The sequence below is a fragment of the Cupressus sempervirens genome, chromosome 10, assembly GCF_028749045.1.
Source record: "Cupressus sempervirens isolate cs-2001-9-10 chromosome 10, ASM2874904v1, whole genome shotgun sequence".
Taxonomy (NCBI): Eukaryota; Viridiplantae; Streptophyta; class Pinopsida; order Cupressales; family Cupressaceae; genus Cupressus; species Cupressus sempervirens.
Genome location: NC_143127.1, coordinates 806,795,549 through 806,811,027, shown reverse-complemented (window position 1 = coordinate 806,811,027; position 15,479 = coordinate 806,795,549). Strand labels below are relative to the sequence as shown.

The 15,479-nt window shown below is 33.2% G+C and overlaps 2 protein-coding genes across 2 annotated transcripts; both read right to left on the bottom strand.

Annotated features, from left to right (window-relative positions):
• Positions 1–138: 138 nt before the first annotated feature.
• LOC149536381 (uncharacterized) lies at positions 139–2,669 on the bottom strand. The gene is made up of 4 exons (XM_089805464.1): positions 2,335–2,669; positions 761–1,360; positions 524–649; positions 139–441 (listed from the first exon to the last, which is right to left on the bottom strand). Exons 1-4 carry the CDS (start codon positions 2,665–2,667, stop codon positions 199–201), a joined length of 1,302 nt encoding a protein of 433 aa, XP_089661590.1. The 5' UTR covers positions 2,668–2,669; the 3' UTR covers positions 139–198.
• LOC149536380 (uncharacterized) lies at positions 2,555–9,338 on the bottom strand. The gene is made up of 8 exons (XM_089805465.1): positions 9,209–9,338; positions 7,179–7,225; positions 6,923–6,970; positions 3,780–3,893; positions 3,634–3,696; positions 3,460–3,501; positions 2,821–2,862; positions 2,555–2,733 (listed from the first exon to the last, which is right to left on the bottom strand). The coding sequence occupies exons 3-8, from the start codon at positions 6,932–6,934 to the stop codon at positions 2,686–2,688; spliced, it is 321 nt and encodes a 106-aa protein (XP_089661591.1). The 5' UTR covers positions 6,935–6,970; positions 7,179–7,225; positions 9,209–9,338; the 3' UTR covers positions 2,555–2,685.
• Positions 9,339–15,479: the final 6,141 nt, after the last annotated feature.

The window sequence follows — 15,479 nt, the reverse complement described above, 5'->3', positions numbered from 1 at the left end:
TGTTCTCAAACACCACAAATTACTGCTACTTCATTAGTTTAACATATTTATTAAAGTTTTTTGCAACTCCAAGAATAGAATGTAGCACAACGTGCACAAATAACAGTAGTAGAAACAAAGCCTAGAAATAATGCATGCATTATTTTTATAAGTAAAAGGCAAAGTTGTATTAAATTTAATCTATTTTTATGTTATCTTCTACGAAATATTTGTATGCATCTGTTTCCTTTTTGTTCTCTTTCTACGAGGCACTAGACGGATTGTCGTTTCAGATTGCTCATTGCATTGAACATTTTCGTCATTATTCTTCTCTCCCATTTGTTCAGATTCAATGATGGTTGACTTTTGAGTTTCAGGAACATTTATTGCATTGTGTGAATGCATCTTATCTTCATGCTCACTACTAGATGCTTCAGTTGACGAGTTTGAATTTTCAGCTTCCTATACACAAAACAAGTTAAGTATTAAAACATAATTTATCCAATTAATTTAATCCATGTCATAAAATATATAAATTACATACATCAAATTTTTCACTATTGATTAATTTGTCCCCTCGATCAATCATATATTGTCGAAGGCCTTGTGAACCATGTAGCAAAGCATACTTCAAGTCCTTCTCTACTGCTTCCTTTTCAAAATGGTGAACCTATATTAACAAAGAGAAATAAAATTATAAGGTACAATGACTAACACAATCGAATTAACTTAAACAATTATTACTAAGATAGTGAATATAATAGATTAAATATTCACTTACCATGCTAGCACGAATGCTATTATATCCACCAGATCCTAATTTATGAGAACCGATCCTTGACACTCGAGCTTTGGTTGCATTGCTTGTATCACGAAGGCGTCTTTTACTTCCTTGTATAGATGCCTTGTAGTTTGGATTCTCGTCGACCTTCCTCTTAAACTTGGCATCTTTCACAAGTTCATCCCATGTCACTTGATTTGTGATCCAAGCTGGACGCGGATACTTCAAGTTTTTGACCAATTTTAGCCTTAAATTATCTCTTTTTGAGTGTATGTACTTACATGCTATATCTAGAATAACATCTTTATTAAAACCAGGATCGCCAAATGTTGTAATGACATCATTAAAGAGTTCTTCCTTTTTATCTATAGGTTGATTCCTCCAATCCCTTTGGATGGTATCTCCAAATAAATTTTCCACACGACGATATATAAAGTGAAAGTATTTTAGGCTTGTTTCATCCTTCAGCACATTTCCTTCAGAGGTGAGCAATATTGTTAGTTCTTGCAATCCTTTTGTAGTTACTAATGATACTTTTGTAGTCTTGGGGGTTGAGACAAATCCCCTTACAGGCACATCAGTCACTTGCTCATTTACTTCCTGTATTTATAATTAAATTTTGAAATCAGTTAAACCCCAACCAAAATATTAAACTATTGTCAAATCCAGAACAAGTGCAAAGACATCATCCATAAATGAGCAATCAAAGAAAAGACAATGCTAACAAATAGACTATACTAAGGATATGAATTAATTTTCAAATAATCATGTGCCAAAAAAGGAATACTTGTTACTCTATTATATCATGTATGTCAACATTGATACACACACATATATAATAAATATTGCTGCTACACGAAGAGCTATAGAAAATTTCAGATTTGCTATTTACATCTGAAAAATATATATAATACATAAAGTTCTACAAGGCATGTCTATCTACCAGTAAAATAATATAAATACGAAACACCCATATGCAACAACATATATTTGGAGCATACAAACTTATACTCTCAAGTACAGAAGTAAAGAAAGAAAATTACAATAATAGCTAATAAATATATGAAGTGATATTACTGATCTAATATATATATATATATATATATATATATATATATATATATATATATATATATATATATATATATATATATATATATATATATATATATATATATCAAATCTTCAATCCGGCAACAATTCTCCTTCACTCGTTCAATAATTATATAGCAAGTATTGATCACTGAATACAGCAGCACTAATTTAATCAACAAGAGACTATTTATTTTCCTATATATTTCTATACTAACATGATGTTGGTAGGAGAAGTCATTGATGGGGAAAAAATATTATTTCAGTTCATTGATATCAGTAGCAAACAAAAGAAAGAACAAATTCCATTTGAAATATATCTCTTACACTACCAAGTTAACAGTGATAAATCAAATCTAAGAATAAACCAATCCTTTCAATATCTGAAAATTTAAAAGTAACAACAATTGAAATCTATATTTCTAAAAAAATATATGAACTTCACATGAACAAGAATTTATTATATCTCTTTGAAATTTTACCTGTTCATCTGAGGTAGTCCCTGCAGTCTCCAGTAATGCCCTATCACATAGCTGAATTTGTTTAATCATTTCTTGTCTGATTCCAATATTTTCAGGAGTATCTGGTAACATCCTTAACATTCTTGATTGTGAGTCTCTATTACTCCTTAAGGAAATTTGTTCCAATGTAGGTGGAAGAATTCTTATAGAACCCACATTTGGTGTGCTCCTAATAGGGGCATTCATTCGCAACTCAACAGGTCCATTAGGAACATTAGTGTTTGATGTAGATGGTCTGGTATGAGGTTTTTCACTTGATCCCACTCTTGTCATAGGTGTTTTTGTTGTAGACATAGATGGTATACCATGAGCCTATACACCAGTACAATGCATGCTTGTTGGAGCTGTCCCTGAAATATTCTGCAAGTACAAATATACATATTTTGATGGTATAATAAGATGAAATTAATGTAAGTAAGCTTGCTCAAAAATGTCATCAGATCCTACCTTTGGTATACCAAAAGATGTATTGGTGGGCATAGTTGGATCCTGCATACCAGCAGAATACATGGTCAATTGAGTTACTTTCCAAATGTCTTGTGTATAAAAAAACACAATAAATAGTAGGTAGAGAAACTAAAATGCAGATAATAAATGCATAATAATCTTGATCAGATTTTACCACTAATATAGTACTAGATGTAGTAACTAATGTAATAGAGGTCGGAATGACATTCGAAATGACTTGCATTCCGTAGATATAAAATAACATTATATTAAAGATGGAATTGTGAGTCTTTATTACTCCTTAACTAAACTTGTTCCAATGTAGGTGGAAGAATTCTTAAAGAACCCACATTTGATGTGCTCCTAATAGGGCCAGTCATTTCTGATTCAACAGGTTCGTTAGGAACATTTGTTTTAGATGTAGATGGTTTGCTATGAGGTTTTGCACTTGATCCAACTCGTGTCATAGGTGTTTTTGTTCTACACATAGAGGGTATACCATGAGCCTGTACACTAGTAGATTGCATTCTTTTTGGAGTTGTCCTTGAAATATTCTGCAAGTACAAATATAAATATTTTGATGGTATAATAAGTTAAATATTTTAATCAAGCTTACTCAAAAAAATCATGTCATCCTACCTTTGGCATAGCAATAGATGTATTGGTGGGCATAGTTGAATCCTGCATACCAGCAAAATACATGCTTAATTGAGTTACTTCCAAATTTCTTGTGTATAAAAAAGCACAAAAAATAGTAACTAGATAAACTGAAATAAGGTTATTAAATGCATAATAATCTTGATCATATTTTACCACTGTTATAGTAGTAGATGTACTAACTGATGTAATAGGGGTTGGAATGACTTTTGAAATGGCCTGCATTCCATAGATATAAAATAACATTATATAAAAGGTAACATTTGATAATTGATATTATAAACAATAATTTTCAAGCTTACCTCCTGCACCATCATCGTTATCTGTTGCCCTTGTCCATTTTTTAACATTTCAACTAAAGCATTTAAAATCAATGGATCCCCCACAGACGAATTTGTAGCACTTTGGGCCACATTCTTGAAGATGTACACAATGACAATATAATAAAAATAAGAACATATTTTTTAGAGAACATATGCAAACAATATTAGTAAAAAATTCAAATTTAGTGCCCCATTAACAATAACATATACAGATTTCATTAATCATCAACATAAGCAGTGGTCAACATGCATTTTTTTGAGTTTTTTATATTACATTTATCTTGAGTAGGTGGTGATTGCATAAAGTTCCTAGATTTTGATTGTGTAAAGTTTCCCAAATATTCAATTGACAATTTCTAGCATGTTATATCATGTGCCTCCACCAAACATAAAACTATTTTTTAAATAAACTCAATACTCATATACAAGTGTCTATTAATGTACTTATTACCTACAATAATCTTAAAGTGAGCATGGTTATCAAACCATATCATCCTCAGATGCAATGTCCTCATCTGATGGCATAAATAACCCATCATTAGTAGGCCCTAAATCCACAAATAAATTAATACTATTGCTTTCATGATCTTCATCACCTTCAACTATAGGTAAATGAAAATCAATGAAGTCATCATCTTCATGGACTTGTTGTCGTTGTGGTTCCTCATGTGTTTCAAGCACTTCATTAAAATCAGCAAGATCTTCATCATGGTCATATGTATCATGGTTCATTCTTCTTGGCTTTCTTGTTTCCACTTCTTGTCCATTAAACTTGTTTTTATCACGCACTCGATAGCAATGATTTTGTGGTAAGAAATGTCTATACTCATCATACACAGTTTTATTGAGATCTTTTGACTGCCTGTGTAAGGTTTTTGGCCCACATGTTGGACAACCATGTTTCCCCTTTGTTTGTAGCCCTAAAATAAGAATGGAAATTAGAGTTAGTGAATGGCACAACAAAAATAATAATTACAAAATGAAATTTTTCGTATATTACCACAACAAATAGAGAGCCCAGGGGCATCATGTATTGTCCAGATCAATATTGCATGAAAGAGGAAGTTTCTATCATTGATTGATCTTGATACATCATACATATTTACACCATTCCATAGTTCGCGAAGCTCATCAATGAGGGGCTCCATGTATACATCCATATCCTTTACTTGATACTTCCCTAAATAAAAGAACAAAATTATTTGGTTTCAAGAAAAATGAAGTATTTGTATAAAATCTTCAAGAAAGCATTGAATTTATATGTTCTAATACCTGGTATGATAAGAGTTAACATTGCATGCTCCTTTTTCATTGCCATCCATGGGGGAAGATTGTTGTTAATAATTAAAACTGGCCATACAGAATATGTTGTTCTAAGATCTCCAAAAGGATTGACACCATCCATTGCTAGAGAGATCCTTGCATTCCTTGGCTCATTTCTTAAATGTGGCCATTTTTCCTCAATCTCTGTCCAATATTTGCTATCTGCGGCCATACGCATGACACCATCTTGACTTCTCCCATCTGCATGATAATTCATATATTTTGCCAATTCCTTGCATTTGAACATTCTCTCAAACCTTGGCTTTAGTGGAATATGCCGTAATACTTTATGTGGAACCTTCTTGGACACTTGATCTTGGCGATATCTACTTGTTTGACACACTGGACATTGCTTCAAATTTGCATTCTTTCCATAGTACAATATATGGTCATTTGGACATGCGTCATATGTATTGTACTCCATTCCAATGTCTTTCATCATTGAAGATACTTCTCTATGAGAATGAGGCAACTTATTGTCCTTTGGAAGTATTTTGTTTGCCAAAAGCCTACATGATGATTTCATTTTTTTAATAAGTATACAAAATATTTAAATAAATGAAGACACCAAAGAGAATTAATTTATAGCAATATATATCCTACCTTAATATGTCAGTAAAGCATGTATTTGTCAATCCATGTGCAACCTTCAAGTTCAACAATAACATAAGTGTCGCTAGTATAGAAGTGTCTGCATTTAGAAATAGAGGCATCCTTGCCAACTGAGCTATGGGTGAATCAATAACTTCTTCAGAAGATGTGTAGAAGTCTTGGATAAATTCATTAACTCCAGCCTCATTTATCTGTGAAGTGCTTTCATCCATAAATGCATCTTGCTCTTCATCTTGGGATTGGCTATCATCAGTATCATTCATTGGTTCTTCAATGATGTTCGGAGTTGTAAGTGGCTTTTCATAAATAAAAAAATCAAATGAAATGATCAGAAATAGAGTATTAAACAATATGCGTATGAATTTTTATTATAAGATATGTTATTACAATGTACCTCTTCTATATAAACTCCATATTTCATTCTATGGATACCAACAAGTCGTCGCTTCTTTAGTTTCCTATTTTCACACCTTTTGCAAGTGCAATATATCATTTCATTGAAGTATGCATTTGTACCTGGAGCAGGTCTTGGTGCTCGTTCATCTGAATATTCAGATGATGACGATGTCCTATTTTCCTGAATCCACCATGTACTATCAACAATAAGTGTGCTAAGTTTTTAACTTGCATAGTATATATTCTTCAAGAGCTCATGATTGCAACTTGAGAAAATCAAAATTTGGAAAGCCTAATTTGTATATTTTTATGTCTTTAGCTAACTCGAGATAATATGTTAGAATGATTTGTATTGTTGTTTAACATGGTTCTATAGCAAAAAAAGGATGTGACCATAGGTAAGCACCATCTCCACCGTCTCATCACACAACCATACCTAAGCACCATCTAAAAAACATAGTTCTCTTCAAAAATCTCTCCTCAAACCTTATGATTATGTTGGTTCAATATCCCAAAGGTAAGATTAATGTATTTTTCTGACTTATTACACATAGAATCATTGTATGGTAAGATTTTTGAAGGTATTTTCTAATTTCAAGGGTTTCATCACAGTCACAAAGACATTTCATAAATAGTGCAAATTACTCTAAATAAAACTAAAACTAACTAGTTTAGTATTTTAATCATATTAATGATGATATGAAATATTACTCTATGAGATAAATATTAAATTCTATTTACTATTTCATTTAAATAAAATGATATCAAGAGTACAAAAACAACATAAATACCTGGTCTACCATTTTGTGTGGACACCACGAATATTTTGAAATAGCAAGCTACAACAATAAAATTGGATTAGGAAGACTATGACACTCAATAGGAAAAATAAAAAACTTGATAGAGTTTACGATCATTGTAATCATTAGAATGAAGAAATGGAGTCATCATTCGTGTGTCCAAACTCATGCACACATACACTCTCCTCATATCATAGTCATTAGATCTTGTATTCATAAAAGAAGTTTATTTTGATTTGATAAATACCTTGTGTGAGCTGGTTTTATTCAGACAGCCTTAAACACTCCTCTTGCCTGCAAGATGAAAAAAATATTCAATTTATAGTAAGCCAATGTATGAAGTGAACCACGGCAAATAGAAACGCATGTGATCAAATAATAAGAAAGCATCTTCACTGATGAGAAACATAAGAATACAAAACTGAAATACATTGAAATACAACATTGGAAAACAAGATTGCAAAGAAACAATTTACCTTCAACCAATCAACTATCTATGACAAGTGAACATTTTTATTATCTATTGACCCAATGAATTTCATTTCACCATTTTTACATATTGAACTGGCAATATCAGAGTAATAACTTTATATAGGATGATGACAATTTGTAACTTAGATCTACAGTTGTAAATAAGAAAAGAGTTTCTTCCTGAAAAAATAAGAAATTTTCTTTGCAAAAGGATTCTTTTATAAAGAATAGATTTCCACAACCACAAGAAAATAATTTAGTAATGAAACAAATTGTAATCCAAATCCAGCAAAATGGTCTGTAGGAATCACATTATATAAAATGATTTTCTAATCCTCAACTACAATACCGTGCTTGATTGTTGTGATTGTGACTCTAGTTTACCTCTCCTGCATGACTGATGAGATGTGCAATGATTAGAAGTTTAATGCATTCTACATATCCTGTCTGGAATCAGGATATTCATTGTAAGACAGCGGACATGCATATTTCAAAACCCTCTCATGTATAAATTGTTTCCCAATGTCACTTGCAGGATATAATATATATCAAAGTTGCTCCCCAAGGCTCTGTCCCAAACTAAGAAATACCCGGAGCTGATATGCCCCTCTTATTGGGTCATTTTTATTGTATTCATATGGATCTGTTTCTGGATATTGGGCAGCCAGAAATATACAGCCTTGAGCATAATGGCGTTCATACTGTGTTTGGGATGGGTGATGGAGGTACTCAGAAATATAGTGCACATCACAACCGCAAGGGTTTTGGCATTGTTTTATCTGAGGGGAATGCAGCAAAACATTCATTTCTCTTTCCAGAGAGCCCTAACAACATCTTTGGGAAGCATCAATTTGGCATCAATCTTAGTACCTTTTCTAGAAGTTCTTCAAGTCCTCGTAATCAAACATGAACATCTTATTTCCAAAAATTATCCTATACAAAGAATCAAAATTAATTTAGCTTTTGTGGTGGGTGATAAGTCTATTTTTTGTATTGCAGGGACGGGAAATGAATCTGGTTGAAGGAGAAGATGAATTTTTCTTCTCCTGTGCTCACTGTTACCTGATATTAATGGAATACATTTTCCAGTTTGCTAACAACTGGGCCTTTGTTTAGGTATACTCTCATTTCAATGACATTATTTTTAGCAATTAAATAATTTGGAAGAATAGTGCCACGCCCAAAACCTCAAAGAAGACAGATGGTTATGGATTTGAATCTTTAAGCTGATTCGTGGAAATTAATGTAGTATTAGGGCCAGGTTACGATAGGAAACTGAAAAGGCACAACTTGAATAATATGTTACAATAAAAACAAGGCTCAATCATTTAAACCAAAAGAAGAGGGTAGTATTAAATATTGTAAAGTATACTATATAACAGAATCAAGACTATCAAAAACTCATGCCAGCAACTACTGTAAATCCTGATAAATTTCTAAAAAGCATTTTCCTGTTGTCTCACATATTTAAAGTGCACAACCTTCGAAATACTGCATTTCTACTTAAAAGAATCATCCATTCCCTAAGATTTACAACACTCTTTACAAAGACATTTAATTTAAAAATAGAAAGACACTTATTCAGCCATTAATAAATCAAAGTTTCCACGGCTTCTTGTTCAAACACCGTAAATCCCTTCAAATTCTCCACATATGTAAACTATTTTTTTCATATTTTCAAAGAATGCCACCATTTTGTAGCTATTTATACTAAACAATCACTCTCCAAAAAGAAATACAAACCATTAAAATCATTCAAAATAACAACACATTGAAGCAAAGAAGAAATTATATAAAAAATTATACCTGACGTTGCCATACTCGAACACTTTCCCTTTGGCTAAGATAATGACGTCTGGAACCTTAGCAATGCAGACTACGAAAAGCTCCTTTGCCTTTTTTAGTATCCCTTGCCTCCTCTTCAAAAAGGTCACCTGTCAATTAATCATATTCTTCATATGCTTCATTACAACTTTCCCTTAAAACCTCATTACATATTTTATGCAGCTACAACAACTGTCTTACCTCAACAAAAAAAAATTCAGCTAGTCCAAAGCTATGCGATTTCCACCACCAGACACGTCCGAAACCACCTATATGCAACACCTTCTAACATGTGAGAACATTCCAGCCACCCATTTTTTTCTAGATTAAAATTAAAAAATCAGCAAACCATCATTTTCAAACTCCAAGCATGTCCAAAGATCCATTAATCACACAAATTTAAGAAAAAAAGTCATAATTCTTTTACAAGCCGATCCATCGGAAATAAAACCCTCATTAATAAGCGAGCGAAACAAATTAAAATGACACATATATAATTTAGATCGATTTGAAGATGTAATTAACTTTGAATACTTCCAAATTTTGAAGTTTTCATTATTATGTGATAATGCAATGTCATTTGTCATTAGGGCATAATTACCAGAGTGAAAAATTTCCTCCAAGATAGCCAAATGAAGTAGCATTTTCAGAAAAAAAATAATGAATTCTTCCCCCAGTTCATGTGTTATTGACGTTTTGCAGGACCATATTAGATAGAGAAAACATATGAAAAAACAAACATTGAACAATATACTGGATTCAGACACAGAAACAAGTATAGAACAAATAACTTATGGAAATACAAAGACAGTAAAGACTACAGTCATGATGGTGACTTGGTCAAGAGTGCAACTGCAATACTACCAATTGGAACTTTAAAGTCAACACTTACAAATTCAGATTGCAAAATGTCCAAGCATCTTGTCTAAAACCTAAGTTGCTGGTTCAGGTTCAGATTTGGGTTCAAGGAACCAATTCACTGGTATAGCTAAATTTTGAAGTGCGATGTAGGTTTGTACAAAAAACAATATATAGGTCTGTACAAAAAACAATCTAAAAATTATATATTTATTTGTCTAGAAGTGTGAAATAAGATTAGAATGTCACATACTATCATGTAAACTACCAACACACAACAAACATGTAATCGTAGCTAATGTTCGTACCATTGTAGCATCATTTACTTCAAATATTGGGCCATTTAACAAGAGAAGCAGAGTTAATATCATATATAATGCTTGAACAAGGGTATTAGAAAAGGGTTAAGTAGAATGGTTATTTATACATCATAAATGGGAAAACTCTGATAAGTTATCTAAAATATTAGAGAAAGCCTAGATTGATATCTTCTAGCATTTTTCAAATAGATATATTAAACACATGTATAGTTTTTACTAATTATCTGACCATCTATACTTCATAGTTCTTAAGCAGGGTAAAATTTATCAAAAATTAAATAGTTAAAATTAATGCCTCTTGTAAAGGAAGAAGCAACGAGATGGTAAAATTATATCAGAAACTATTCTTATTTCTTTGGCACTGTTAAAACATTCTATGATCAATGTGGATAAGGTGTAGTCTCCTACAGAATTCATTGTTAGCTGAAAATAATGACAATATAAGGCTCCATTGTAAAGCAATGGAGCTTTTTCTCAAGATGCTCAAGTAGATCTAGGTCTGCTAACTACTTATATATAAAATCTTATTTAAATGGTGTGCTCATGAATTCCACCAAAACGGTATTCAGAAACAGCAAAGAGGGTTCATGACTTCCAAAAAGAAAAACTTTTTTTCCATGCCCATCTACCTTGGTTCGCCATGGATCTACGCGGGTATGCACAGGTTTGTCCCTAGTTCATCCTGTTGGTTGTTTTGAAAGGTGTTTTATATGGGGGAACTGAAGTGTCTAGGGTTTGAGTCTATACAATGGCTTAATGCGGATCTTTGGACTGACATGGCCAGTTGGTCAAAACCATGGGGTCCATTGAGGTAAGGTCCAATATTAGACAATGCTGAGAATAGAGTAGGGTGTATTATTACTAATATGTTGACAATGTGCCTTCTGAGTTACAAATGATTCACTCTTTGGAAGAGCTCTATCTAGATAACAATCAGCTTAATGGTACCATACCCACTTCTCTTGGACATCTGACTCAGATTTATAGAATAAATCTCTCTAACAATAGTTTAGAAGGCCACTTTTTTCTCCATTTATTTGATAATGCTAAGAGGCTTGTTGAGTTACCTCTTTTGAACAATAAATTGACTGTTCATGCTGACCAACATGGATACCTCCAATGCAGTTTAAGAGATTGAAATTGGGTTCTTGTAATATTGGGGTCCCATTCCTACATTCCTTTCAAAACAATTGAGTTTGTGGTTTTTGGATCTCTCCAACAACCGTCTTTATGGAAACACTCTACATTGGCTTGGGGACCTTCAATATTTGTGAGTTCTTTGTGTCAAACAATATGTTGCAAGGTGAACTTCCCTCCAGCTTTCATAAAAGCTACTATATAGGGATAGACTTGCATAATAATATGTTGATGGGTTATCTTCCCATTCCTTCTGTGCATGCACCAGATTTGGAACTGTTGGACCTATCCCCAAATAGATTCACTAGTATCATCCCAGCTGAGATTGGCTCGCTTCTTCCCATGCTGGAGTTCTTATCATACTCTCAAAATGATTTAGGAGGTGGTATCCCTAATTCCTTTGCTCTTTTGCAAAATCTTAAGGATTTGGATCTATTAGAAAATAACTTAAAAGGAAAAATACCATCAAGCATAACCAACTGCTCAACTTTCAGAAGATTGAATCTGCCAAACAATAATTTGAGTGGAGAGATTCCATCACATATGGGAAGTTTGAGCCAACCTGAAAAGCTTCATCTCAGTGATAACATGCTTGAGGGAAACTTGCCATCTACTGTTCAAAACTGTTGGAAGTTGCAGATTTTAGATGTGGCCAGGAATTTCTTGTTCGGGTTCATGTCTCTTTGGTTAGGAAAGCTTTCCAAGTTGATGATACTTGTTATGAGGTCAAACAAATTCCATGGATGGATTCCACATACATTAGGCAATCTTTCAAGTCTCCATGTTTTAGATATCTCCCACAATAATTTGACTGGTTCCATCCTTCCAGAGTTGGGGAAGCTGACAGCTATGATAAATGGAGAAGTGGGAGGATCAGAAGTCTTACATGGCATGGCAATTGCTAAGGACACATTTTCATCTAAAAGTAACACCCAATCGTTCAAGACAAATCAGCTTACGGGTTATTCAATGGTCGGGGAGAAACTATTGTGGGCATGCAAAAAATTTCAACTGGTGCACAGTGGTTCTTTTAAACCTGCTAAACAGAACTCTAGAAATCTGCATCTACAATTGTGCCTCAATATTTGAAGAGTCTCAGAATAAACTAGAAGCAAATAAGATGATCACACTCAAATGCGCGTATAAGGAAGCTATAAAAAAAATCTTACTGCTGCCAGAGCAGCCAAGCAAAGACATAACATAACAGTTCTTCAACTTCGGTGTCAAAGGAAAACTAGTGTAATCAACTAAGGAAACAAGCTAAAGGGTTTCAAATATTAAAAATGAAAATAAAAGGGTTTTTTTTTCTTACTTCACCCATATAGTGAACGCAACAAGTGATAAAACATAATAACATTTACAGAATACCAACATTAAAAAAAAAACCATGAGATCTACAAATGGGTAAGAAAATTTATTACCTCTTTGATGTGTAGATCTAGATTTCTAGGGCATAGTCCTTGACTATACCCAACTTTAGATCCTACCCTGCCTTTGCCCCTCACTCTTCCTGGTCATGAATCACCTGTACACCCATGTAAAAATATAGCTAGGGCATATAAAATTATAGCTGAAATGCTCCTACATATAGCCAGATCAAGGCTCTGCATGATTAATATCCTCTCCGCCGCACTATCGATTATGTCTCAGTCCTTGCCGCTAAATTCAGCCACTATTCTTGCCTTGGACCTTGCCGCTAATTTAAAATTAAAAAATTGCAGACAATGAGTTCCTCTGGCAGCAACCACCAGTTAAGTGCGCGGTCAGAGGATTACAGGGAAAACCCACTTCATGAAGGACCCCTGCATTGAGAATGGTCGTGAACGTAGCTAGGGCATAGGAAAAAATTGTATTGATCCGTGCTCACATCAAAAATCTGAACAACTACCAGCTGTATGATGACCCTTAATTCCCTGCATCGATGATCCCACAGTGCTTGCCGCTGATTCCAGAAGAAGCAACAGTTCCATGAATTCGTCATAGGAGAAGAGGTCGAGTTTGGGTGCCGTGAGCTGAGGAAAATGCGAAATGACACCGCTATTATTTGAAAGCTATTATTGATACTCATAACTATAGTGCCCTTTTCCTTTTGTCTTTACGGAACACGTTTAAAAAATTTAAAAAAATTCATTAAATAAAAACATGTGTTAAAGACAAAAATAAAATATTGTCTCCAACAACTGTCGTAAGTACATCCACTCTGTAGTAGTGATGGGTAAGGTCGTCATGTCTTGTAATTAATTATTAAATTTAATTGTATTAAAAAGTTTTAATATCAATATTTCAGGCTATATTTTGTTACTTATTACTGTAAAACAAATAGATGTTCCAGAAATATCCAAAAATATTAATATATCTTTTACTTAAATCCACCTCACACAATTCCACAATGAAGTAACAACTGGAAGCATATTTTGTTGTTTTAAACTTCTGATGATTCAAAAAGCAAGCTACTTGTACACTTTTTAAGCTTCATTCAGTCTAGTCTTTTTTATACTTCAATAAATTTGTTCATCGGAACTATACGAATGTTTACTAATGTTTTACGTTCCATTACATGATATATAGAAAGAAATGTTTCCTAATATTTAATATTTCGTCAGACTTTTCTCAACGAGTCGCTTCAGCTAGCTTATTTATACATGCAAAGACTTCACTAATTATCGTGAATGATCTCGGCTTCCCCATGTAAATGTCACATACGATTGGAGTCCCAATATTTATTCCAACTATAAACACATATATATGTCTATAACAAAACATATTGTGATAAACAACATATCTATGTTCTACATTTAATCTCCGCTTTTTATGGTAGGTCTGTTTGGTCTGTTTTAAGAAAACAATTCAAAGCCGTCTTCTGCTTTATAGAATAGTTCTGTTTCATATAGTTATTCTGACCTGCTGTGATAAAGAAAGCCTATTCATGTTATTAAGAACTTTCTATACTGTATATAATATATTTCTCCTACAAACAAATGGTAATATGATTGTTTAAGACTTGTAGCTCTGGAAAAAAACAAGTTCTTCTGCAGCAAACGTATCCAAATTGTTGGGATGTAAAAATCAACGGTCATATCATCATTAGTTTTCTTTCATTTCTTAGATTTGAAGAGTTCTCTATAAATGACTGTGTGCAGTCTATGCATGAGTGCATTGTAGATTAGACTATTAGAAAATAGATGTAAACAATTGGCGAACCATTATAAATTATATCTTTTATTCTATGGTTATTATTTATTTTCTTTCATTTATCTAATTGCTTTAAATTTACAAGAATAGGTGAAATCAGAAAATGTATCTAACAGTTTTTATGAAATGTTATATTAGGGTATAAAGGCTGAACAAAGAGAAGAAGCAGTGGAGAGTATGGTGTTTGAAGCAAAAGCGAGGAGAGAAGACCCTATTCGTGGGACTGCAAATGCAATCGAACAATTGCAGAAGCAGATTGCTGAGATGAAAACCCAACTGGAAAACATGAGAGAAGAGCTCACAACTGTGCGTTCCAAGTATGATAAAATATTATTACTCCTCCACACGGGATCTCTTGATACTCAAAATGCTGTATATCCCACTATTCCAACACCGCAAGCGCCATTAAATGAAGAAATCTTGTATGAGGAGATCTATCCGGCCACTATTTCAACACCACAACCAAATCAAGAAATCTTCTACGAAGAGATCGACCCCATTCTTTTGTGGGATCCTTATATGTTCCCCATCAACCCCACCGCTCTCCCTCCCCTTCCAAACAATTCATGTTACTGGTAATAGTATCACCAACAGAAGGGACACAACCCCCAAACACAAAGAAATATCAAAACATAGGAATTTTGTTTGGTTAGAAAAAAAATCTGGAAAAGCTTCATGGGCTGGGCCATAGAAAGAAAATAATAATATTTATTATTACAAATAGTTACCTTCTTTTTCTGGGAAAG